The 26,284-nt window shown below is 42.3% G+C and overlaps 1 protein-coding gene and 1 long non-coding RNA gene across 3 annotated transcripts; both read right to left on the bottom strand.

Moving 5' to 3' along the window:
- Positions 1–1,836: 1,836 nt before the first annotated feature.
- zbtb10 (zinc finger and BTB domain containing 10) lies at positions 1,837–25,487 on the bottom strand. Of its 2 annotated transcripts, XM_040020857.1 has the most exons (5): positions 24,551–25,485; positions 15,758–16,787; positions 9,606–9,671; positions 7,087–7,262; positions 1,837–5,205 (listed from the first exon to the last, which is right to left on the bottom strand). In XM_040020857.1, the coding sequence occupies exons 1-5, from the start codon at positions 25,217–25,219 to the stop codon at positions 4,924–4,926; spliced, it is 2,223 nt and encodes a 740-aa protein (XP_039876791.1). In that variant the 5' UTR covers positions 25,220–25,485; the 3' UTR covers positions 1,837–4,923. The 2 variants fall into 2 exon arrangements, with proteins under 2 accessions (XP_039876791.1, XP_039876792.1); XM_040020858.1 differs by lacking the exon at positions 9,606–9,671 and having other exon boundaries at positions 24,551–25,487.
- LOC120726872 lies at positions 14,190–15,751 on the bottom strand. The gene is made up of 2 exons (XR_005694391.1): positions 15,347–15,751; positions 14,190–15,316 (listed from the first exon to the last, which is right to left on the bottom strand). It is a non-coding gene; the product is annotated as an uncharacterized LOC120726872 (long non-coding RNA).
- Positions 25,488–26,284: the final 797 nt, after the last annotated feature.

Genomic DNA, 26,284 nt, shown 5'->3' with positions numbered 1-26,284 from the left:
GAGGAAAATGTGACAGAAATAAGCACACAGTAAACTGCTGACCGAACATGACCTGAAGCTGTGCAGGGATCAGTAAATCTCTGAAAATATCATGTGTTCACCAGAAAGGAGTTACCCTGACTGCCGGCTGTCTGTCAGCTGTTGTTATCCCTTAACCACAGGTGTGTCACTCCTGCTCAACCTGCTGGTGTTCAACAGTTAGAGGAAACTCATAGTTTCAACTGCTGAAGCATGCTATCTGAAACACTGACAAACCCGGCACAGCACAAGGAAAAACATAACATGTTTAAAACAAGGAAGGTCTTCCCCAGTCCCGGGCGTATTTTCCTCCCATGTATGATCCCTCTATGATCATAACAATACTAATATCACCACAGGTGGTGCACAGTGTCCATTAAACAGTTTCTATCAGCTGTGACAATGCGCTTGGTTTCGTTTGCTCGCCTTGTGACTCTGTGTGGGTGTCATCGTGACACACGTGTTCCTGGTGACACCTGCTGTGGGAACTACCACAGAGGCGGCTCTACCTGTCTCTGGATAGCTTTTGTTAACATGATGGCATCTCATCTGTGAAAAATACAGAGATAAACCTTGACGTGAAAGCTGGGTGTGGCTGACCCACGGCACTGGAGGTCATTGGCTCCTCCACTAAAGGCCACGGCCTGGTTCCATGTCGTTCTTGTTGTTTATTTATTTTTTATTCTTTTAATGCGTTTGTTATTTCCCAAATAAGTTATGTCATCATCTTATGTTTAAAAATACATTCACTGGCCACTTTGTTAGTTACATCTATTCAACTCCTCATGAACACAGATATTTAATCAGCCAATCAAATGACAGCAACTTGGAGCATGGAGCATCAATCCGGCGTGGTCACCATGCCAGATGGGCTGGTCTGAGTATTTTAGAAACTGCTGATCTGTGGGGACTTTCCCACACAATCATCTCTGAAGTTTACAGAGAGTAGTCTGAAAAAGAGAAAATATCCAGCGAGCAGCATGTCTCTGGGTGAAAGTGCCCTGTTGAAGCCAGATTGCTTTGAGTTGATAGGAAGATGTTTCTTTGTTGGAAGGCAACAGTAATCCAAATAAGCACTTATCACAACCAGAAAATCATCTCTGAATGCACAACATGAGAAACATTGAAGAAGACGGGCTACAGCTGCAGAAGACCAACGGGTACCACTCCTGTCAGGTGAGAACAGAAAACTGAGGCTACAGTTTGACAACAGAAGACTTTAAAAACCTTCTCAGATGAGTCCCGATTTTTACTGAGACATGTGGATGGCTCAGTAAATTTGGAGTCAGAATTTGGAGTAAAAAATGTTTCCAGTACCTTGTTGAAAACCTAAAGCACAACTGTTGTACCTAATGAAGTAGTGAGTGCACGTTTGCTAGTGTAGCTGATACCGTTCATCTTGTGAGTCAGTCTGTGTGTGCACGATTATGCCACAGTGCGGTTCTGGAGAGCAGGATCTACCATAGAGGCTGTGCAGCTTGCTCTGGTACAGATTTTGTAAACACAATATTGTCACAACTGTACAAGATGATTAATTTAGAGGTAGTAATTAACATGAAAATTAAGCTTAAATTTGAGCGTGGGTGTAAGTCTGAGAACTCCAATGTATCCCACTGCAAGACGGTCCATCAATTCATAAAAACTAAGGTAAAGCAATCAGAAAGTGATTTGGTTGGGCATGTTTCTCTTTGCTGTTCAGCGCTCTGGGTTTTGAATAGACTGAGCTCGGTTTATTTCTCCGAATAGAAAAAGGATTTGGGAGGCCATCATCAGAAAACCGTAGGGGGCCGCTGCAGGAAAGAGAAGCGCACAAAGAGGTTAAAGCAATATCAAAGTTTTATTCTTAAAATGTAGTATAGAGAGGAACAGTAGTACAATTCAGACAGAAAAAAGGAGAATGTAGTTCCATCTTTGAAAACCCTTGATAAAAACGTAAAAAGAGTAACCTGAATCTGCTTTGTGTTCGGAGGGCACTGAGGCGGCGGCCCGAGTTTTGCATCACTGTTAAAGTTCGAGAGAAATTGAAAAATACAACCTTTTGCAACAGCGTAAAAAAATACAGCTGGGGAAAAAAAAACCTCTGCTTTACATCTGTAGTGTTTTTGCTCTGGTTTTTTTTTTTTCTTTTTTTTTCTCGTGTTTTTTTGGTGTGTGTTTTTTTTTTTTTTTTAATGTCCATATAACAAATACAGCATAAAATCTAAAATGATACATCATAGTTTTGAGTTTCATTCATTACAGTAAAATCAGTAGGATGGTAAATAGTATCAAAAGAACAAACAAGACAACAGGATGGTGTCATGAACAAGCACACGGCGTGAACAGAGCGCGCGACAGAAAGCGGAAGGTTAAAGTTCACGGAAATAAATCGCCACAGCAGGTTTGTAGCCGACTGTTAATGTTCCATTAAGTAAATCCACTAGTTAAATAATATATTCTTCATATATATATATATATTTATCTCATATATTCTCAACATATATATATATATATATATATATATATAGAGCCGTAATATATCCCCTCCCACAGTGATTTGAAGGTAAAAGTGACACGAAGAGTATGAATATCTCTAAAATATATCATCTTCCACTGAGTGTGAAGGGAAGTTACACATCTTCTGTATCATCAGCACTTCAGTACTATACTGTATATTCGACTGCATACGAACAGATACTGCTGTTCCAAGGTTTTAACCCGCAAACAATCCGTGTTTCTTTAGAAAGTATGTGCTTAAAGAAATAATAACAAAAAAAAAAAGGGAGAAAGCAAAAACATCTGTGGAAAGGAGAAAAATTAAAATATGTTTCTAGGGTAAAGTGAATGATTCTGTAGCATTAAAAACATTTAAAAAAAAAAAAAAAAAAATCTCAACAATTAACAGACACGAGCAAGGATTTTTTTCTTCTTCTACACTAAGCAAGTATTCACCTGGCTTTTCTCATACATTATATTTCATCAATAATTACAAACAACAATTTTGGTTGGACAAATAGAAATTAACAGTCTTGATTGCATTTTGGAGTCAATATATATATATATATATATAATATTAAATAACAAAAAAAACCTAATAATAATAATAATAATAATAAAAAGTCGCACATTGGAAGAAAACAGTTCCATTCAGACCCGCTTTTGGGGAGAAAAAAAAAAAAAAAAAAAAAACCCAAAACAAAAACACAGAAACATAAAAAGAAAATTATTTAATGAACGCAAAAGTAAGTGCATGTCTATGAGGCGCCATAGAGCTTCACTTTTTGTGGAACAAAGTGTTTTCTACCTGGCAGACCTTAACAAAAAAAAAGACATCAAATTAAACGATGACATTTCTCTATCATATGAAAAAAAAAATGGAGTTCTTTTACACTTAAAAACATCACACGATGATTTCTACACGCCTCCCCGACCCCCCCACCCTCACAACCAACGTTCAAGTGATTCAAAATATATAGATATATACTGTATTTACTTTATACCTCAGTACCAAATATAAACAAACGGGTATGGATGTCCACTTAGGTCCTCAAAATGTCAATTGCAAGTACTGCCGGTAGTTCTACAAAAACGTTGTACGTGTATGTGTGGATGTGTGTGCGCGTGTGTGCATTAAATAAATTTTTTTTTTAAAAATAAGCTTAAAAACAATGGCAAAGCATACCTGATAGTCGCTGTAGCACAACAGTGTTTCTATAGTTTAAGCTGATTACATATGCATAACTGAGTCAGTTTAAGCTTTATGATTATAAACATCATATATAGCCTGTAGGTCCAGTATTCTGCAACAAGCATTACAGCACCAAACGTTTCGTCATTTGGCAAAATTCAAGCTTTAAGTGAAATTCAAATGCTTTTGTATTATAATAATAATAATAATAATAATAAAGTGTTACTGTGACGCCGTGATTTGTGTAAAGCTAGCAATAACATTTCCCCTTGTACTTTCTTTTTATATGTTTTTTTTAAATCATCTTCCCCCACCCTGCCCGCTTAACAACAAACCTAACATCGTCTTTCTCTCACTCTCATCTTTTTTTTCTCTTTTTTTTGTTTAAATTCAGTAGTTTTTGTTTCCTGCTTAATCTTGGTGTGCGGTCTGTTTGGCACAATATCACAGCCCTCTTAAATTAATCATAAATATGGCTGTAATACATTAGAGTCGCAAAACAGATTTTTTGGTTCCAAGATTTTGTGCAGGGAAGGAAAAAACAAACAAACATAAAACACAGAAAAGAATAATATTTAGCGCATCTAAGAAAAGAAAAAAAAAAAAAAAAAAAATCTACAGAGCAAGGTAAAATCTTCCTGTGGACAGTAATGCTCTTCTTCTGTGTACTTCTACAACGCACACTCAGACGGAGCAGAGAGCGACGGCTTACTACGGCTCTGCTCGCAGACAAGGAAAGAAACAATAGAACAAAACAAATTATAGAATCTGATAAGACCATAAAGACCTCTCTTCATAAATTAAATAATTAACATTTCTTTGTTTAGATGATTGGCCTAACTCAACTCAAAAACTACTTCACCCTACCAGACTCCCGCCCGCCCGTCCCGAAAACAAAAAAACAAAACAGGAAATAAAATACATCACCAAAGACCTGATTCATCACGTTATTCGTCATTAAATCGTTCTCTTGTGGGCGCTGGGCCCAGAGTTGGACACATTTGAGCAATAATAAAATCTGTACATCTTGGAGTTCCCGCAAAGCTTTTCTTTTAAAAAAAAAAAAAAAAAAAAAAATCAAACTCTTTGTCATATACTCGCACAATTAAGTAACCTCAAGGTTTGATAGCACTTTGGAGTTGATTGTTTACCAGCTAGATTTCTGTATACATATATATTAAACATCAACTGTTATTCATTTTTGTTTCTCAAGCTTGTTAAAAATGTATTTATTTTTTTTAGTCCTCTTCCGGGGCAGCACCAGCGTTGCCCTCGCCCCAATTTGATTGGTCGTTCTCAGCAGGTTCCTCGCCCTCCACTTCTTCCCCTTCCTCCCCGTCAAAGTCTTCGTCCCGAGGAAACTCGATGCCCTCCAGGCCCTCCTGAGTGGCCTGGTGCGAGTCGGCGCAGTCTGCACACACGCCGTAGCGCCGCGAGCCGTGGCGGATACCGACGCTTGCTGCGAGCATGAAGATCTTCTTGCATACCATGCACTTGTATTTTTTGTCCTTCTTGTGAACCTAGAAGGTAGACAGGGTCGATGACATGGAGTAATTCCAGTTAGTTGTTGTGTAAACGATGCGTTCACTGGTAAATCTAATGTGGACTTATGCTACTTTTCTTTAGTTTTAGTTACAATACAAGTAACTTTGCTCATGTTTAATATAAAGTTCTCCTTGAGATCACCGTTGTTGCTAGGAGATAACCAAGGTTTCCCAGAGGTCACAAGTGAAACATTCAGCTTTAAAGTAAAAGTTGTGGCTTACCACAAAAGTTTCAAAACTTTTACTTTGAAGGTGAATGGTCTCCGTTTCTGGATTGACCTGCACTTTTCATGACTCAGTGTCTTTGATGGAGACAAGGCAACTGCAGGAATCTGCCAGCTTGCTGCTAGCTGGACTAAAGCTAGCGCAAGGAGGTTTTCGGTGCAGTGGCATACATCTCAAGCAACCACTTGCCAACTGGTTGAGGAAACATTTTTCTCGGCCAGGAGGGCACTGACCCATCTTTAGGCCTTTGGGACTGGTGCCTTAGTGGCTCATTACACTTGCCACATTGGTCATGTTGTTCAGTGATGCCACTACAGCTCTGCGCTGTTTACAAAATCCTCCACATCAGCGCTGGTAGAGGAGAAAAAAAAAAAGTGTCAAAACTGGAAGTAAAGACTTTACTGCAACATCTCCCTCTGTGTAACCTGCTACTCTGAGCTTCCGTACTGAGGATCATTAAAATGGTAGTAAAAACTGACACGATTGTAAACTTGTGTCTGGTCAGCACCGGCCACATCAAAAACACTGAGGTTGTGAAAATCAGGTGAGACGTGCACGCCCGGTGCCTCTAAACTGAGTTTCGGCCACTAATGTTCAATCACTTTTGCTGGACGTGACGACACAACAATGAGGATAATGGGAACTTTGAATGGAGAAAAGCTAAAACAGCTGAGGATCTGCACCCAGGCCAAGTTAAAAAGACTGATTATTTCTGAATTATGAGTCATGCAAAGCTCTTCTATTGGAAGCTATGAATAAAATATGGAGCTGAACCATCCACGTTAAGGAAAGTAATATTCTGGTAATCTCGGAGCTGATGGGAGGCTTCAGACTAATCTAGGTTAGACATTTATATGTTTCCAGTTTCTATGCTACGCTAAGCAGAGGTAAGCAGTAGCTCAAAATCTACTGTGATTAATTGGATGTTAGCAGAATCAATATTCCCATCAGACTTTAAGCAAGAAAGCAAACAGAAGTACATCCTTCAATGTCAAAGTGTTCGTCTCAGCCAGTGGTTCTCAAACAGTACCCTGATGAAGGAAAAACAGACCAACACGTTTGCTGATCGTGCCATACTAGCCTTTATTTTACCAGTATTGAACTTGAATTCTTTTTTTTGTTGTTAATGATTGATAAAACCGGGGTGTGGGGTTTGGGCATTTATTATCCAGCTACTAGGAGTGGCTCACCAGAATAACTGCTTTTACCACTAGTGGAACACAGAAACATTTCCCCTTCTTTTTTCACTACATGGAACTGGGATAATCTTTCTCAACTGACTAAGGAGTAAAGTAATTATGCTCCATCTTTAACGGGACGATGCCAGGACAATGATTAACTTGGCCTCCTTATCTTTAGATGCAGGAAATGAGGGACGATCCCACAATTCCATTTGTTTCGCATCACTTTGTGTTTGACCCTACAGTCCTCCCACCATTACAAAGTAAGATATGCAGCCAAAACTTTCTACTTCTGCACTCACTCCCTTTGAGCAAAAGCTACCAGACACAAAACACAAGGTGGAGGTGCACTGATGTGAGGGGGCGGCCAAAACGCTGTGGCGTTTGCCAGAAATTGGAGGGCGCACGTCACGTGGTAGCGCGAGAGGATCCAGTGCATATGCAAACTCACCAGGGAATGTCTCTTTACGTGCTCACGGCGGGTGAACAGCTTGCCGCAGATGTCGCAGCTGAAAGAGCGCACACCTGAGTGGATGATCAGATGCCTCTTGAGTGTGCGACGGTGCTTGGCGATGTAGTTACAGTGGGGGCACTTGAGCTTATTGAGGGCTAGGTGTGAGGACTCGCCTGCGTAGAGAGAAAAAACAGAAAACATGCAGATGCACAGGAAGGTCAGCAGGAGACAACATTTTGCTCAAGGAAAAGAAAGTTGCTTTAAACCAATAATGGTGAGATGGAGCAAGACAATTATCGTAAAAGCTGCATTTCCACCGAATGATGACAGAGGGGTGTGCCAGCAACCAACATCCTGTTTATCAAATCACTGAGTTAAAATGCATTACAAACCACAAACTGTAATGCAGACATAATTTAGGCAAAGCTACGCACACTGCTAACGGTGGCAGATTCGCAATCCCTCTCTGTAGCTGCTGACTGGTCTGCAGGTTAACTTTACGACAGAGGTCACGCTATGGCGATGATACAAAGATCTATGTTAGGCATGAATGTAAAGCAGCACCATGGATCTATGGATCTACTGCTTGGCTCATGTAGCTCAGTCGGGGGAGTGGGTGGTGGGGTTTATACAATTACCAGAGCACTGCAATTGAAACGAGGAGGCAAGTGTTAGCGGGCTACTAAATTAATGAGTCTCTTTATTAAATAATAAACTGAATAACGGTATGGTAAGGATAGCTACATGCTAATAACGCTCGTTAGGAGCATTAAGGCAATCTGAATAATCCATAGACACTGATCTGCCTAATGATACAGAACACACGATTAGCAAGCTAAATAAATAAAGCCTGGCTATTTTATCACTCAAGGACAAAGTCTATGTATCAGCATGTTTATTTATTTCTTTATTAGTTTTATTTCAGTGTGTAAATCAATAATAATGCAGATGTCCTTGCACCCTCATTTTCTTCATTAACCCTGTGGGTATGTTTACAAGGCAGCGAGGACAGCTGGGTTTGCAAATAAATAGACGATGTATTGATTTTGAAAAGGCTCCAAACGGGCTGTCTCCGCTGAGAGTGGGGTAATAGGGCTGATCCTTTTGTTTGAGCCAAGGAGCGCACAACAGAGGAGTCGTCAAGGCAGGTTGCTAAGGGGAGGAGGGGACGATGGTTGATGAGAAGCAGGTCACCTGTGTATTCACTCGGCCTGCGTGTGTTAAACACAGCACAGAAGCACCTCGGGGAAGTGCAACACGCTGTGAATTTAAGCTGCACAGATTTTGTGTAAATTCACAAACTGCCCTAAAAGTGTACATTTAAATAAATGCATTTTAAATGCAGTGATTTTTTTTCTTTTAAGTGAAAGGTCACATTTAAAAACAAACAAACAAACAAAGCAGAATCAAAACAGAAGATCCGTCTCAACTTTGGGAGTAATGGGAAAGAATCTAATTTAGAGTGTGCTGTGGATTCAAGTCAATAACACACAGCTCCTATATGGATTCTGGACTCAGATCTAAACTCAGTTTAGTCAGACGAAGTTGAAGGGATGAAATGACGGCTTCAAAATGGCTTGACAATCTTTTCCAGTTTAAAGGGAACATTTAGGAAAATGCAAAAAAGTAGTGTATACCCACTGACCTACCATTTCACACCCGCTGTATGAACTATATATACACACTACACACCCTGTCACTTATGACTGTAAGCAGTACTCTCCCCTCCTACATGTATGTGACGATGTCAAGTTATTTTGCATGTGTTAACCGTTCTGTCGACTATTCTGGTTCTCAAGAATATACTGAAATCAATTACAGCTTGTTGTACCGTTGACTGTTCAGTACTGTTGAGTCGGAGCACTGGCCATTTTCATATCCTTTATAAATAGACTGAAAGTAACACATAACCTTGTCTAAATTTGTCTTCCCATCTCACGCCTTGTTGAACACTACCTTTTTTAAAAAATAAATAAATTGTGCTCTGTGTGTCATTGTTATACATATACTGTTAAAAAAAAAAAAAAAAAAAAAGAAGCTTTGTTTATAGCTTTAATTTAGCAGCTTTATAGATATTAACCCAAAGGACCAAATTAAACACCAAACGTTGTTGCTCATTTTTACAGAGAAAGAAGCTACATGAGACAGTCTTGTTTTCCATATGTCAGTCTAATTTGCTTAAACTTGCCCCAGGCTTTCCACATACTGTGGAAACTCAAGTCCCGATTCGGTAGAGGAACTTTTACCCCTTGGAAAGTGCCTGGACATCAGCTGATTTGAAATTCCAGGAACTTTTGGTGGAAAAGCACCTCACAGAGATCACAGGTCAGCTGCACCTTCTAAAACCAGTTGAACAGGAGTTCCTAAATGAACCAGGTTGTTTGTCTTCTCACTTGTTAAAAGAAAACATGTTAAATAGACTTCCCACACTCATTTGAAATAATGGGCATTGCACAAGAGTCACTAAATTTGCCTAAGCTGGTAATTTAGCAGTAGTCTAGAGTGTGGCATCTTACCATTCTCCCAGGACTCCCCTTGTTGTAAGTCTTGCATGATGCTATACTGGATCTGATTGGCCAGCTCTGGGAAAGGGGGAAGGGACAAGAGAAGGGAAAAAGACAGATGAGAGGTGGTTGAGAGCCTGGAGGGTGGGGTGGGGAGTGGGGGCGACGCACACCTCACAATGTCTTGTGTACACAACTAACCACCCCCACATGAAACAATGGAAGTTTCAGTGAACAACATAGGCAAACACAAAGACACAGGCCCCTACTGTATGTAAAGCAGTGTGTTTTCCACCAACCAGTGCAACAAGTTAAGGAGGCTCCAGCAGGAAGGGGGTTAACTGGAGGATGACAGAGTCGAGCCCTCACACGGCTCATCTTACACTCAGCTTTTGTAAGCACTAGTGTGAGCACCTGTGTGTGTGTGTACGTGCACGTCCGGTTCGTAAAGCATCAGCGCTTAGAGCCCATTAAAGACACACCCCTTTTTGTGTGTGTGTGTGTGTGTGTGTGTGTGTGTGTGTGTGTGTGTGTGTGTGTGTGTGTGTGTGTGTGTGTGTGTGTGTGAGTGAGAGAGAGAGTGTGTCTCCATTCTCCCTGGGTCAATATTTGGAATAGTGAGGACAGCCCCAGTGCATTAGAGTGGATTAGGGAGAGAAGGGACTGCCCCTTGCGGCTTTGCACCTCGCAGGGATTGGGGGTAGGGTGAGCAGTGGTGGGTTGTTTCTATGTGTGGGTGTGTATGGGTGTGCTACAACAGAGACCAGTGTGCATGCAAATACATTTCACCTGCTCTTTGTGCCTTTGCAGCACCCACCCTTTAAACAATCCAACAGTCTTGTTTGGCCAAAGAATTTACTGGCCATGAGTAATGGCTGTGGGCTTGGTGTAGGAAGAACAGGCAGCACCAGCAGAGTAACATAACCTTGAAACACTCTTCACTTTCAATTGCTCTTATCCTATTCAACACCAACCTTCCTTCAAACATCAGCCGTCTTTACAACTGAATCACTGCCAAGAATTAATTGCTGCTTTTCTGAGCTTTCACAGCTCATAATTAAATATTTGAATAGTTTGGGACGTTACCTTGAACGCTAAAAAACTGACATATTTCACTAGTCAGCCCAATTTAAAGGCCAGACTAAGTATGAAAAACAGGGAAATAATTAACAGTTGTTTGCAACAACGAATAATCTAAAGCACAACAAGAAGAAGATGGATAAAAAGTTACAGTTTTTATTATCCCTTTCAAAAACTGTAACAAAAAAAAAGGCCTCCATTTGTGCTAAAATGTTTCCATCCTTGGAGCGCGACTACACAGATCAAAATGAAGCAAAATGAAAGCCAAGAGCGTGACATCACTGTGGGAAACTGGGACAGCTAGTATTGCTCGATGACTATTCACTCAAAGAGAAATATGCAAGGCAGCTAGTGCGAGAGAGCTGTGTAGTTTAAGCCAGCAGAAGAGTTTTTGTGGTGTGTACTTGTACTAATGACGGAAATGGATCATTCTAGTATTTTCTATCCAAGTATATGTAGATTTAGAAGATCATGTGACACACAAATCAAGACTGAATTACAACAATTGAGCACTGTATGCAGTACATGGCTAATCAAGGCTAGACTGTGGGAAATGCAGTCACCAACCGACCGCTCTGACAAGAAACTTTTTGTCCATAAATGACGCTGGACAATCGAGGTGAAAAATTGTAATGGTACGGATCTTTCAATCAGACAACAGTGTATCTAAACCAATGCAGAATATCTACCATTGTGGCTGCTGCCTGTGTCTAAAATGACTCATGAGAACCACAGTTTGCAAAATGCTGGCTCCAGAGATCTGATGAATTTTTTTTTTTTTAGTAATACATTTATAAAAAATAAAATGGAAAAAAAAAAAAAAAAAAAAAAAGACTTGAGGAAGCCAAATCTACTTATATAGAATGAGGACAAAGGTTAGTTATCTTCTGCAGAGTGGAGAAGTACACTCAGGTTTTTTTTTTAGCATCGTCACCTCCCCAGAGACAGAGGAAAACTCACCAGCTTTGTACCATTTATTAACCACTTTTAAAAATTACACAGTAGTACAAGGTATTTTTTTGCCCATTAAACAGTCAGAAATAACAGGGATATGGAGGTTTCTGTCAAATAATGTCTAACACACTTGTCTTTATGGCTCCCAGAGGTCAGTCTACAGTCGTTTTACCATTAGTACCTACCAGTGTTGGGTAAGTTACTTTAAATGAGTAACTTAGTTACATTACTAGTTACTTCTATCAAAAGTAACTCAGTTACTTCAAGTTACTCATTACTTTCAAAGTAACTAGTTACTAGGGAAAGTAACTTTGGTTTTACTCAGAATTCTCTTGTTAATGTGTTGCTTCCGTAACTGGATACCCAGCCAGATTGCCAGTCTTCTAGCTTGCTTACTTGCCACAAGTGCACTGCGCCACCTACCAATAGAAAGGAAAAAATAATGTGCATATTTCCACGACAGAAATCCCACGCCTGGACCGTCTTTGACCGCCGCCATGATTCTAGCCTACGTCACAGCGTCATGTGTGCTTTGTACATCCAACACGAAAACTGCAGTTGTGGTGCTTTCGATTGTACTCAGAAATTCTGCCTTCCGAATAGGAAGATGTAGGTAACACCAGACTGCAGATGAGCTGCATACAGGGCTGGACTGGGACAAAAAAATAAATAAAAATAAAAATAAAAATAATCGGTCCAGGCGTTTTGACTAGAGCCCGCCATTATAGGAAAAATCATAAAGCCTTTGAATGAAAACAAATGCTGTTGTGACAGTGATGTACACCGTTTTGATGGTATATATGCATCAATCAATCGTTTGTTGTAAGATTCAGATAATTATTTTTTTAAGAGCTAGATATTTTAAATGAGAATAAGAAAGAAAAGTATTTCTTTGTGCCCCCCTTTCCCTGTTAATGCCCTACCTGGCTCCCTGGCAAAACTTTGCTAGACCCGCCCCTGCACAGTTACCAGCTGTCAGCTACGTTTAAAAAAAAAAAAAAAGGATCCTGGTGTTATTTGTCTCTCAGAAACAGTTCATAACTTCCCTTCAACTCATCCATGTCACCTAAAAGGTAAACCTGTTTCTCCATCACCTGTTCAGCTCTGATGATTCAGTAAGGACATCTCCTGGTTTCATCTTCATGTTTCCCTCTCACCACATATCCAAACCGATATCATGATCAGCAGTGTTTACGGCTGTGGTTCCAGCAAACATCAGCTGATACTAGAAAGTAATATTAAATAAATTCTAACAACAGCTGATCAAGCTTAAACGTGCTGCTGTTGTTTAGCGCAACATTTCCTCTTTCTGGCGCAAAGTGAGCGATAAACAAACGACAGAGAAAAGCCGATCAGCTGATCATTGATCAGTTTCATGATTGAAGTAGCAACAGGAGAGTGAGGGAGAATGAATGAGAGAAGAGACCGCTTTGTGTCTTTTTCATTGTAGCTGAAGTACCGGACAAACTGCATTCCTTTTCACCTCAATACGAAACGCATAATATTTTCTCTGAATACGAGACGATTCCGTTTTTTTACAGGATGGTTGGCAACTCTAACTCTAATAATTAACCATATGAATAAAATAAAGTTCAACATCAGAAACATCATAGCACCCACCCAGCTGTATAGAAACTCCGTCATGTTAGCTAGTACACCGTACGAAAAAGTCAGCATAACGAAAATAAACTCCACCTAAACTTGGTTTATATCTGACCCGGATAGACTGCAGGTCATAACTTCTTACCTGAAGTTCAGTTCACCTGACACCAGCCGCCTCGCCCTTTCCCTCATCCACCTGCTGGCCTCCACCACTTGCTAATGCTACTGAATCTGTGGAAGCGCCACGATAGCCACCAAACGAAGTAACGAATAACGACCCTATCTAAATCCCAGTAACGATAAACGCGTTCCTGATTTTGGCATAATAACTAGTTACCGTGCTCGTTACCACAATAATAACGTAGTTACTGTAACGCGTTACTTAATAACGCATTAGTCCCTACACTGGTACCTACTCAGATCAGCTTGACGGGACTCGAGGCAGTACGACTCGTTTTTCACCACAATTAAGTACCACCTTGCGTGGGGTCGTTATAGCAGTGCGGCTGAACATCCTGTGACGTCATTTGTATGTGACACAAACACCACAACAAAGGTGGACGTTGAGATGACATATTTAGACTTGTTCAAAACAGCTGATGAGATCAGGATTCTTTGCCAAAACTTTTGTAGTTTCAACCTCAGCTCTAATCTTCAGAAGAAGAAAAAACCCTCAGCAACTTAACTTAGTCTGCACTCTGTAGCACTACTCCAAAATGGGAACTAACACTAATACACACACAAAACAAAAAACCCCCGCTTAGAATACACTCCACTGACAATGGGAACCAGAGAAATGCCACAAACGGTACAATTTAACCTCAAATGAATGTTGTATCACATGTTTAGCGCACAAGCGGGCTACATTTCTTATGACCTAAAAAGAGGTGAAGCGCCCTCCTCTCCAACATCAAACAGCAGCAGCATAATGTGCTGCACATTTTAGCCTTAAATTCTCTAGACACCACCACTCGCAGATATTTCACAAAAGGTCGGCCATTAGTTACAGACGTTCAAGGTTCTTGACTGTAGTAGTTAAAGGGTTTAAGCGTCTGGATGAGGAGGTGGTTATATTTTGATGAGCCGATCATTATTAACATTGAAAACGCAGCACATACTGCTCGACTAAAAATCTGGTAGTTGAGGTAAATGTACTGTTGGACAGAAAATATAATTTAGGGGTAAACAGCTGCCTTAAAACCTTTTTCATGTGATTGATATCTTACACAAAGCCATGAACATCTCTTTATTTGGAAAAAAGCTGTATATACCGAACAGAGACATGGAGCGCACATGTTAAAAACTAACAGCTATAAGTGAACTCTCTCTAGGCCAACACCCAGCATCGCTACACGTACATTTTAAAAGAGGCCTTGGAGGCACTAAGAGCATTCAAGTGCATTTAGGGAGGTCTGCGGGAAGAAATGCTTCCCCTGCTTTCTTCATTATCCCGCATCAGGGAGGGCTTCTGTCTCTCTCACACCACACGTACATAAAATGTAGTTCTCTACTTCTTCTACACACAGTCTTCACATCCTCTTCCCCCTGTCCATACCACTCCACTTAATATGTGATATCATTATGGTTAGATGGAGAGCCATGCTTAATGGCAACAAGAGACGGAGAAGGCTGGATCTAAGAAGAGATTACTAAGAGTGCTACAACGTATGCGGACTGGATAGGGTGGATGAAGGAACAGACTGAGAGTACAAATGTAACCAGTGTTGAACAGAAGAGAAAAAGACTGAAAGGACAGAAGATTTCAAGAAATGGAATACATGAAAGTCTCTTACAGAAACAAAAACAACCTCAGCGTTAGAAGGACAGACCTGGCAACGTTAACATATCTAGATCTCTCATCTCTTAACTTTTATGAGCTCAACGGTCTGGAGTATTTGGTGAAGACCGAGTCCAGGATTGGCTTAATTATTGACCATTCATGGCAGGTTAGATGCTTGAAAAGCACAGATTGGACTGCTTTGGGTTCAATCTGTGCTTTTATTGGGTTAGCAAGTAGGAAAAGTTTGTTACTTGATGATAAAGCCAACTGAATGTTGCTTTTGAACCACTCATGTTTCAGGGCTCTACTCAGTAATCCTCACTATATTTTTTAAAACCTTTTTGGCCGACAAATGTGCAGCTACAGACTCCTTTCAAGGTTGGAATTACTTCTAAAGCACAGTGCGTTATTCTGCATTTGCACAAAAAAAGGGTTCGTTTACATTATTCACTTTAAATACAAGGTTTTAATGTGTCATGTGACTACCAAGAGTGCAGAGATGCTTTACAGCGGAGGATAAGAGCTCGGTCTGAGGCTCCACTGTGTGTTGTAGGAGTTTCTGACAGAAGGAGTTTGTCAGGCATGATGGGGGGAGGGGTAAAGGAAGAATATAAACACTTACACAAGAAACAAAATTTCTTATGCTAATTACTACTTAGCATTAGCTATAAAGGACAATCCACATATTCTCACATCTCATAGCAAGACTGTTGTAAAGTTGAAAAGGCGTGTTAAATGTGTGTCTTACCAGCATTTTCGGAGAGCGAGGAGAAGTCCTCTCTGGGGTAGGAGGCTGAAGGCTGGATGAACATCCCCTCATCAAATCCCTCTTCAGGCTCTGGTGGGAAATTGTAGACAAACCGCCGTGTTGTAGCTTGTTTTTTCCTCCGTCCACTTCCAGCTGCAGCATCCGGTGCCTCTCGCTTTATTGCTGCGGGTGATGCGGCCATGCCGCCTGTGGCTGGCTCGTTCCAGACGAAGACCCGCGTCTGGCCACTCGTCGCCCGCATTTCATTGGTCTCTGCTGAATCAGATGAGTTGTCGTGGTGGGTCCAGCTACCAGAGGCTCCGGGGGTTACCAGGGCACAGCCCTCACCCCCGACCACTGTCACCTCTATATCACTCGTCTCCTCTTTCACGCGGCCATTTTCGTCATCATCTTCCATTGCCTCCTTCCCTTGATTGCTGCTGGCCTTGATTGATAGCTTTGACAGGATGCTTGTCGCCCAGAAGTTACTTGGCTTACGGTCTAGCCCCCTTTGTCCCTCTTTGGCCACCATCTGCCTCTTGTTGTAGTCCACCACCACGGAATCGGGAGCTTCTTGCTTGATGCTGATGTTCAGAGCATCCTTTATAAAAGCCCTACAAGAATGTACAACCTCTGTCATCTGGAGGTAACTAGCAACTGACATCACCTCAATGGCATTTTGGCTTGTGAGCAGCAGATTCCCAGAGTAGAGAAAGTCGAGGATGACCGAGAAGCCCTGCACAGCAGCAACATCTAGGTGTGTGACCGTGGTCTGGTCCTGGGTCTCGCTCTTGGTCAGACAGTAGAGGGTTTTGAAGTAGCGGCTGCCTGCGACCAGGATATTTTTGTGTGCGCGGAACACCTGGCCCGAGACGACAATGTTGACGTCACAGAGGATGCCACTTTTGCGTTGCTTGTCCAGCTCTTGTAGAAGCTGGTAACAGTAGGAGTTCTCGTTGGGCTTGTTGCGGTAGTCTTCCTCTGTGCAGTTAGTGGAGGGGCTGGTGTTGTCCGAGGGCCTCAGTGTCTCCTTTTAAGCAAGAAGGAAGAAGAAAAAAAAAAAAAGTATTGTAAAAAACTGTGTGTGCCCACACAAGTAATTTGCAAGCGCAAGCATAAATGCAATCGTACACAAATGTTTTCCCTTCCTGTAAGTCCTGTCTTTACAAAAAACAAATACACCCACTGGGTTCCCAACGATACTGTTGCACCTGTCCTGGGGGTGAAACAGGTTTGACAGGCTGCTGTTAACGGGGAGGTGGGAATGACGGAAGGCAAGGTCCAGTACTTTAAGGCTAGGTAACACACTAATGTCAATGTGTTTTCTAAACCAAATTCCACCGCTGCAAATGTAAACATAAAATACAACCACATATTAATAAACACGAGAAATGACTGTATTCAACCACCACAAACAAAAGTAACACATCTTATTCTATGTACCAATAGAATGCCTGCAAAAACCTGAACATGACGCCATATTTGAGCACGACGGCATGTTTGTTCAGCTAAAGCAAGCGTTACAAAAACTTAACACGTTTCTGAGGTAAGCATTAGTGACCAATCAGGCACAGATCAAGTCAAATATCTGACTGATTCAACTCCTGCCAGATGTTGTCTTCCAAGTAAGCGGAAAACTCAAGGACTGAATGAAAGTGCAAATAGAGAATACAGTTCCTTGAATGGCCACTTAAGACTGGCTCAGTGAGAGAGACACACGTTAAATGCCTGTATTAAAATGTTGACATGTATGGAATGAATTTTCTTTTTAATAACTTGAATAATTTCATATTGATAAGGCTTAAAACCATGGTTATAGTCGCCATGACTCCCAGGTGTTAACAATACACCTCCTGAAGTCCCCCTCCTTAGGGTACGTCCCCACTAGCCCTGATAGATTTGAAAACTGTGTTTTCATCTGAAAAGGCTCCGCGTCCACACCAGCGTTTTCTGTCATTTTCACAGAGTTGTGCGTCCACTTTGAAACGGCCCAAAACGCTTACGTTCCAGTCATGCGCAAAAGCCAGTGAGAATTAAAGAATTTGAAGAAAAGCTATCTGGAGCAATCAAAACAACCGCTGTATAACGCACTCTGCTATCTTTGTTTATTTGGTCACATGACTGCGTCACATGACTAAAATGCGTCATCGTTTTAGAAAGTCTGCGTTTTCGTGTGTCCGCACTGCGACGGGACAGCTGCGTTTTGAAATGTATGCGTTTTTGAGAGTGTTTTCCCTTGAGGAAAGCGCCGTCTTAGTGTGGACAGGAGGTCAAAGCGGAGAGAAAACTGGACGTAGCCTCAGTCTTTGCTCCTTTTGGAGATTCTCAATGCAGTCATTTCAAGAATTAACATGACTTACTTAACAAGTGTGTCTCAGTTTTGGTAAGCAAGATTCTACCCTTCTGTTGTAGGATGTGTGTCTCTGCAATGAACCTACACAATCTTTGAAATCAGCTTGCTAACTGTAGCATTAGCTGATAACTTATCAGTCCACCCTTTCACCTAAACACGGTCACTCCCGGCCTCAGAAAAAAAGATGGCGATGGCTATAAAAGAAAAAAAGAAAAGTAGAGCCTTCAAAATGCAGAATCTACAAACCGATGGGTGAGATCACTGCTGCTACATTCGTCTTTTAGATACAGACCGTGGTTTCAAAAAGGGAAGAAAACAAACACATAACATTAACACTACACAGAGAATGAAACAAATGGACTTTCAGTGACCCCTATATACACTCGCATGGATAAGAATAATTCTGGATTAAGACCTCTATCCATTTGTATGTCCTGATAACACAGTTTGAGGTACCATTAAGAAGCTAGCCATAACTGTGCTAGGAGCATTTTTGAAATGTCTCAATGTCTTGAGTTTGTTTTATTTTTTTCTCCCCCTTCATTAAAACATGTTTTCTTTCCATTTATATTCTTTAGTTAGTTTCTACTACAGATTCACAGGATTCAACGTTTTGCACATATTCAGTTTCTAAACAGCTAAATTCTGTCACTTGATGAACAGGAAATAGGCCATAAATAGACCAGGAGGCCTGAGAAGTATCCAAAACAAGCATGGGAGGGGTACAGACAAAGGCATCAAACCCCACTCACCTGGAAAGAGTTGAAGGGCAAAGAGCCAGACTAACACAGAGCAGGAGAAAGAGGCATGTATAGAGATGTGCATGCATATGCTTAATGCAAACATCACATAACACACAGTCTGGGGTGAAGTAAATGCATATACACTCACAGACAAAATACAATGCGCCCCCCTCCCCCAAAAGTATATATATTTTTTATATGTATACACACAAAATCATAAACCCAGAACATGTATGTCAGTTTTTCCACATGATGTACTCAAGCAGGGCATATATCTCTGGCTCATTTTAGAATTGCAGAGCAGATGTCCTAATCCAGAATAATTCACATTGCTCAAGCCCTGCATTTTTGCCCCCACCCATCACCATCTCGCCGGCGCGCGTGCACATCCACACACAAACACACACGCTGCCTACACGTACAGCTGGGGTTTCAGCTCGAGTAATTCAGATTAAATCCATTTCTCTGAGGTCCCCACCCAGCCCCCACCCACCACCCCTACTCGCTCCACACTGCAGCTCTTGTCCAGGGCAGCCTGGTCACAGTATAGGGGGGCTTATCATCCTCTGCCACAGCTGGAGGGAGAGAGATGGGATGGAATAAAACGAAAGGCAGAATGAGGGAGAGATAGGAGGGGTTGACTTTGCAGACCACATAAATAAATGGAGGATGCACAGATAGAGCACATTAGGAGACAAGAAAGCTGCACTGCACAATCCTGGTGGGGGGGAAAAAACAAAACAAAAACGTAGAAACAGAGCTGACAGAAATATATGAAAAGAAGCTGAGAATTTGCTGATAACACACACTTCAAGAAAATGAATAAAAGGCAGAGCTTGAGAGAGCAGTGAGAGAAAGGGCGGAGGAGAAAATGTCGAGCAGAGGGGGACAGAAAGCGAGCGTGATAGAGAAGGAGTTGGGTCACCCCATTTTAGCCTTCACAATAGCTCGTGTTCTCCCCGAGGCTTATTGTCCACTCACTGTGGGCCTTTGTGAAAAGGCTCGGCACTCACTCTCTTATTACACAGCAGCTCCCACTTGCAAGCATAGAAAGGAGCCATGGTGCATGTGGGTGAGGCTAAGAGGATGAGGAGAGAGGGAGAGAAATTATTCCATGATATACACATCAAAGCCTGTGGAGGGGCACGGTTATCATGTTGAGTACTATGGGTGGGGTGGGGGGGGGGGGGGTTAATATAGCGTTGTGGTGACAGGCAGGAGAGCGATCGCAACAAGGGGAGTCGGATATGCTTTCAACTTAGGTTGTCAACACTCATGCTTGTTTGTTTTTGCCCAGAGTTTTCAATTTTCCACCTAACAGCATGAAATAAAATAACCTTAATGACAACTTCAGGGCTCAACAGACTCAAAAAATAAATAAATAAAAACAAATACATCTCAAATACCACAAATAAACCAACACCCACAAACTTGCAGACTGCTTATCATTTGCAGCAACTAACCATCCCGCTCCCAAACACCCTGACTCCTCTCAGCTTTTATCCGGGCTAAGTTGCTCCATACTGGCTTCATGAGCAGCATCATTCTTTCTCCAGATGTGCCATGTGTGAGATGGGAGCTTAAGAGAACCAGCAGATCAACCCTGCACAGCAGATGCTGGAGGCAAAACCAGCTTGAGCCAAAAGAGAATGTGGGGACAATATCAGCCTCCCCCAGTCATGACGTGGCTGGGTTTTTATTTGAGCCAGAGATGCCAGGGGTGGAAGAATAAAAGGCAGAAAGAGAGCAGAGCATCCAAGAGGGTGCTTTGATCTAGGTCAAACATGAATGCTTCAAAATCTTACAGTGAAAAGCCAATAACTGCTGATTTACAGGTGGATTAAACAAACCAAGATGGTCATAAACCCGAGCCTTGATGCTCTGACTGCTTGTAGAAAAGAATACTTCAACAAACTCAACCACAAACCCAAACAAACCACAACGCCCCCAAGGCCAGCAGATCCATGGCAAACACTCAGACACACCTCCAACAGATCATGTCATACAACAAGGTCCCCTTGAAACATAATAACCCACTGGAGCCAGTTTTTGTTTACCTTTTATGCACACATGTTTGCCTCCGTCCCCTCACTTATACCCCACCACCCTCCATCTATCCAGTCCCATGACCAGCCCAACCCCGAGGCCATCTCCACCAGTCTTTCACTAACTCCCTCCATCTAGTGTATCCTTCTCTCAGCCCCCTCTTTCCTCACCCAACCCGTCTGTCCCCAGATGCTAGAACAATACTGCAGTGTGCATTTGGCCCAAGGTGTGGGAGGGCTGCACTAAGCGAGTCCCTGCCTCCCAACAATGCTAAAGAGCCGGGGGTGTCACTGACAGACTCAACGAGAAGAATTCTCCCTCCGGCTCCTCCCCACCCATTCCCCTGACCTGCGTCCCCCAATAAACACTCCCCTCCCCCGTATCCACCCCGGTCTATCTGCTAGGCACCAGGCTGGCAATAGGCTGGACCCCTTACCCCTTGTGGGAACACTCAATCACAATGAATATGGTGTTTGTCTAGGGCTGCTCGACTACAACAAGAAATAAAATCTGAATTTTTCAGGCCAATATTAATGTCATCATTTCTCAGAGACTTTGGGAAAAAAGCATTTCCTTCAGCTTTAATTGCAATTCAACAGAAATTAAACAAATAATGAAAAGAGAAAGAAATACGACCCAAACTAAATGTGTCCCAGCCTGCAGGAAGGGAAAGTGGGCTTTTAGGGAGCAACAAAACTAAAAGAAAGTGTGTGGGGTTGAAACACAAGAACAAGAGAGACACTGTCAAATAATCATTTTATCTCCGCTCTTTATCTTATTTCAATAATCGTTAGAAGCCAAAATTATAACTGAAATTAAAGTTTGATTAATGATGCGGCCCTATGTTTGTCTCTACTAAAATGACAGGATGAAAATTACATATAAAAAGAAGCCTAAACATATCTTAATTTCCCTTTTGGAGGATTAAGTGTAGTGATATTATCTTACACCCTCATTTAGACCAACACAGTAGTGTTTGTTTGGCCATCAAATCAAATGGGTCAACATACATCATCTGACCTGACTACAGCCGTATCCTGAGCTGGTTCGGGCACATATCGCTGGTCTCTGGTGAACAGGCGAGATGGGGATTAAATTTGTCATTTATACTCAACAACAACAAAAAAAACAAACAAACAACAAAAACAAGGAAGTAAATGAGGGGTAAGAGAGAATGGCTGTCAAAAACTTGGTGTGACAAATGACAATTACACATCTCTCTGTGTCATCATGTTAAGAGGAATACCAGCCACATAGTCTCTGCACACAACCATGACAAGGAACTTTCTCTATCACTCTGTAACATCTAGAGTGGGTTTAACACACCCTCAGCCGCCCTCCTTTAAATACGCATTAAAAGAAGTGTATGGACTGCCCATTTTTCACCATAAAAATATAAAGCTTTTCTGAGAATTTAATTTAATTAAAATGGTCGTACATATGTGACTTCATATCTAATCTCAGAAAACCTCGTCTCCTTTTGCCTCCGTTTACCCTTTTTTCCCCCCTCCAGTGAGCACGGGGAACAATCTGACCATAAGACAGCATCTAGAGAATTAAGGACAACGGCCCCTTCTCCAAGGATACCCACATTTAACACAGCTGCCCTGGTGTGCTACAGATAATTGAATTAGGTTTAACAAATGCAGCAGAGGCCTGACTAACATCAGGAATGGGTGAATAGAACAAGACGTTGCCTCATAACACCGTAGTTCCCCTTTAATGTACTGCTTCACAATGCTGTCTCGCTTACACTGCTGCCTATTATTTCAGCAGTACTGTGTTTGCTGTTTTGTTTACTTTAAAAAGGCAGTCCAAGTTGAGGAAGCATAAAAACAAAAGATAAATACTTCAGAAAAGAAAGAAGGCTTTAAGCTTTAATTCAATCTTTATCTACTCAGCTATAACCATTTATGAGGAAATGGCCTGAAAAACCTCTCAAGACAGCGTCTGGGGTCCTTGTTGCTAGGGAAAAGCCTCACCAAGCCCCTAATCCACTCCTAGTGCTCTCCTTACCAATTAGAGATGTGTACAAGTTAGTGGATCACTTTAAGTCATTCTGATTAGTGATTGCGTGTACAAAGGAAGGAACTAAATGTAGTAGTACAATCCTCTTCACTCACAAATCACAGACAAATAGCACCCCGCTCTTAATTCTCGTGACAGCCCAAGTCATTCTCTGAATATGAGGTAGGATGTGGCAATTTAAAAAGGAACTGAGCTCCCCCCCCCCCCCCCTACTGTAGGACTAATGGGAAAAATGTCCTTTGACACCGAACTGTACAGACAAATCTGCCCTCCCTGTTTTTATGAGGTCACTAAAAGAGTATTGTAGAAGTGTTGCTTAAACTGCAATAAAAAAAATGACGAAGCAATAAAAACATCTCATGGACATCAATAAAGGCAGTTCACATGTAATAAGACGTGAGTGTTTTGAATTTTAAAAAAGGCATTCAAGAAACTGATACGGATACCCAATTATACCTACATCGAGCTTTAGCTAACTACACACTCTTTAAGTGCCTATTAAATAAAGTGGAGTCATTTCCTGTAAGTATGACCCGTGGTTTCAGTCGTCTGCAAACAGGATAAGCCTTTAATCATAAGATATGCCCCAAAGTTATAGCCAGAGCCCAATAATCCAGAAATATGGATGACAGGCTCAGGTGATGCTGTGTCATCCTATTACTGACATCTATTTTCACTCTTTCAAACCTTTTCAAACGCTGCCTCTGGGCAAGCAAGATGTCACGCTCAGGGCAACCTGATTTACTCTCCCCTCCTTGTCCAGCACTGCAAGTGACACTATCTATGGATTTTGGGGGGTCATTCTCGCACAATGCCTCTAATTTAGCTCCCTAAAGGGAGGCGGAGGTGGAGGAGCAAGAAATGCGCCAGAGGTCACCCGGGACAGAGAGGCAGCAGAGCTGCATGAGAGGCGGGGGGTTGGGTAAGGGGTGCGGTTCCCCGAAGGCTGCCAGGGTCGAGCCCTTGCCATTGTGCGACCTCTAGCAAGCTAGCGATCAAGACTGCTGCTGGTGAAAGGACTAGCTGCGATGTACAGTGAACATCTGAAAGTGCTCCACAACACCTTCACTGTCCGATATGTATCCCTTCATTTTCGGCAGTTATCGGTGATTAGCAGTTAATTGTGACATGCAATTAGTCACTTGACAACAAACAGCCTCCGGAGCGATATTAGCTAGCAGGTGTCAAACTGGAGCAGGTCTTTAACTTGCCCGGTGAGTGGGCACACAACAGTAACTTGCATAGTACAATATATTTTGAAGTGATTTTGTTTTTCCACTCTGTCACCCCTTAGCTTCGGTACAGGGGCTTTCCAATGCGGCCACTGGTCACCTACCTCCGGCTAAACAGTAAAGCCGCGGGCGGCTGTGAAGCTAGGCTAGACATTAGCTGTGGTCGTTAGCGCACACCGATGCTAACTATTTAGCCGGGAGAAGGGATTGTGAAGCTTAGGTAAAAGCTCATTTTCCTCCCAGGCTGCGCTTTACAATTTGAAGTAACTTATATTACGTGTGACAGAAAATGGAAACAGGTAATGACATTAAGGTATGCCGACGGTGTGACAGGTATTTCACGTTACGTAGTTAACTAAACGAAAGCGTCGTGGAGTTGGGCTAACGTTACCTGTTTGGTGGGATCGTTTCTCCCGTGCTCAGAAGACAGGTGATGTCTCAGCAGCAAGGCCCGCTTGTAGTTGCGACTGCCTTTGACGAGCTCGTCGCTGTTTTTAGTGGCAATGTTGTGACACCAGGAGCACGACATGAGTCCAGTCTCCTGGCAAAATTTGAGCCATGGAAATTCTTGCAACCACGAAGCGTGGAAAAGCGAGTGTTTCTGAAGCAGCGTCTGCGGTCTCATCTCTACCCCAGATTTCCTGGATCCCGTCTCGCCTCCCCTGGCAGTCTCCTGGCCGTCAGCGCTGTTGTTGTGACCGTTCCCCGCAACCCAGTTTTTCCCGTCCCCGGACCCGTCCTCCGCTTCCACCGAGTCGACACGATCGTCGCCCTCCCCAGCTGCCCGACTGCCCCCTTCCGGGTCCTCTTCTTCCTCCGCCTCGGGTTCCGTGCTATCGCTGACAGATCCAGCGCCCTCCACTCTCTTCTGCGATGGTCCTTTCGCCCCCAGATCCCTGTCCTCCTCTTGATCCGGCCTGTTCCCGTTAAAATGTCGATCTTGACAGGCCGGGGCCTCCCAGCTGTTACAGTTCCCCCCACCGATACCGCTGGAACCCGTTACCCCAGCTAATCCACCTCCTCGGAAAGCCAGCGACCTGCGGTTTCTCTCACCGGACATTTTTTTCTTAATATATGTTAGAATCTTCACTTTCTCAACAGTATCCCCCCTCCTCCGATTAAAATGCTGTGTTTATAACCGATGTGTTTTCCGAAAGAGATGGACCGTCGTCGTTTCTGCGCTCCGCTCGGCCCTCCCGGTGAGAGTATGTAGGTTATGCGGAAATAAATAAAGGTTTTAAACGCATAATGAATTTCAGGGTTCTCGCTGCGTCCGCGCAGGCCCCGCAGAGGTCGAATGGCAACGACTTTCCTCCCCACAATGCACCTCGACCAGAGGGGGCGGGGGGGAGGGGACGTATTGGTGTTGGTGGTAGTGGTGGTGGGGGGTGGCTTTTTAAAGGAAGATGACGGGGGGGTAGATCAGCATGGGGTCTTTTGTGCTTTAAAAAAAAAGCACCCATTTTCCGCATGCTTTTCATCTGATATCTGTTTGTTTTATTAGACCGCAAATGTCAAATCACATTCCTCACGGCGGGGTGTCCCAACATTCACGAATGTCTGCAGTAGGAAACTTGTCGGGTGTCTTTTTTATATTATCCATTTATTTACTTTTTATTATAGTGAATATATGTATTATACATAAATAAATAAAGGTTGGCATTTGAATATAAAGAAGTGGGGCCAATAAATATACATAAAAGCATGTTAACCGAGATATTTATTCCAAACAAAATTGTTTACACTACACTAATATTAAGTCAAGATTCGACATTCAACACCACAATATTCCCTCTGAGCTTTATGTGGTGTGTGTAAGAATGTTGCCTTATATTTTGTATGTGCTCGAAGTACATTTTCATTTGTGTGTTTTTTTCCAGACCTCCTTTGTTGAGTTTGATGATGCATGTTGAACCCTAAAACAAAAGTGTTATTCATTAACTGAGATTTTGTATATATATTTTGAAACGCGCGTGTCTGAAATAAAGTCACGCAATGCGTTTGGACGCGAAGCGTCATTCTCTGGAGACTCCAGCCTTGTATTCTCGCGTATCTGCTCGTCTCCCACTCCTTGTGATCAAAACGAAATCCAGTAGGTGGCACTCTTTCATCTGAGCGTCTTTTC

The sequence above is a fragment of the Simochromis diagramma genome, unplaced genomic scaffold (assembly GCF_900408965.1).
Source record: "Simochromis diagramma unplaced genomic scaffold, fSimDia1.1 OVJJ01000753.1, whole genome shotgun sequence".
Lineage (NCBI taxonomy): Eukaryota > Metazoa > Chordata > Actinopteri > Cichliformes > Cichlidae > Simochromis > Simochromis diagramma.
This window is presented reverse-complemented; position numbering and strand designations above follow the sequence as displayed.

Coding starts and splice junctions, on each gene's coding strand:
- zbtb10 (XM_040020857.1), bottom strand. CDS start 25,219: ATGTCCGGTGAGAGAAACCGCAGGTCGCTGGCTTTCCGAGGAGGTGGA. Junction 9,672..15,757: donor CTCGCTCTCCGAAAATGCTG/GTAAGACACACA, acceptor CCCCTTTCCCAG/AGCTGGCCAATCAGATCCAG. Junction 7,263..9,605: donor AGGGGAGTCCTGGGAGAATG/GTAAGATGCCAC, acceptor CTCTCTACGCAG/GCGAGTCCTCACACCTAGCC.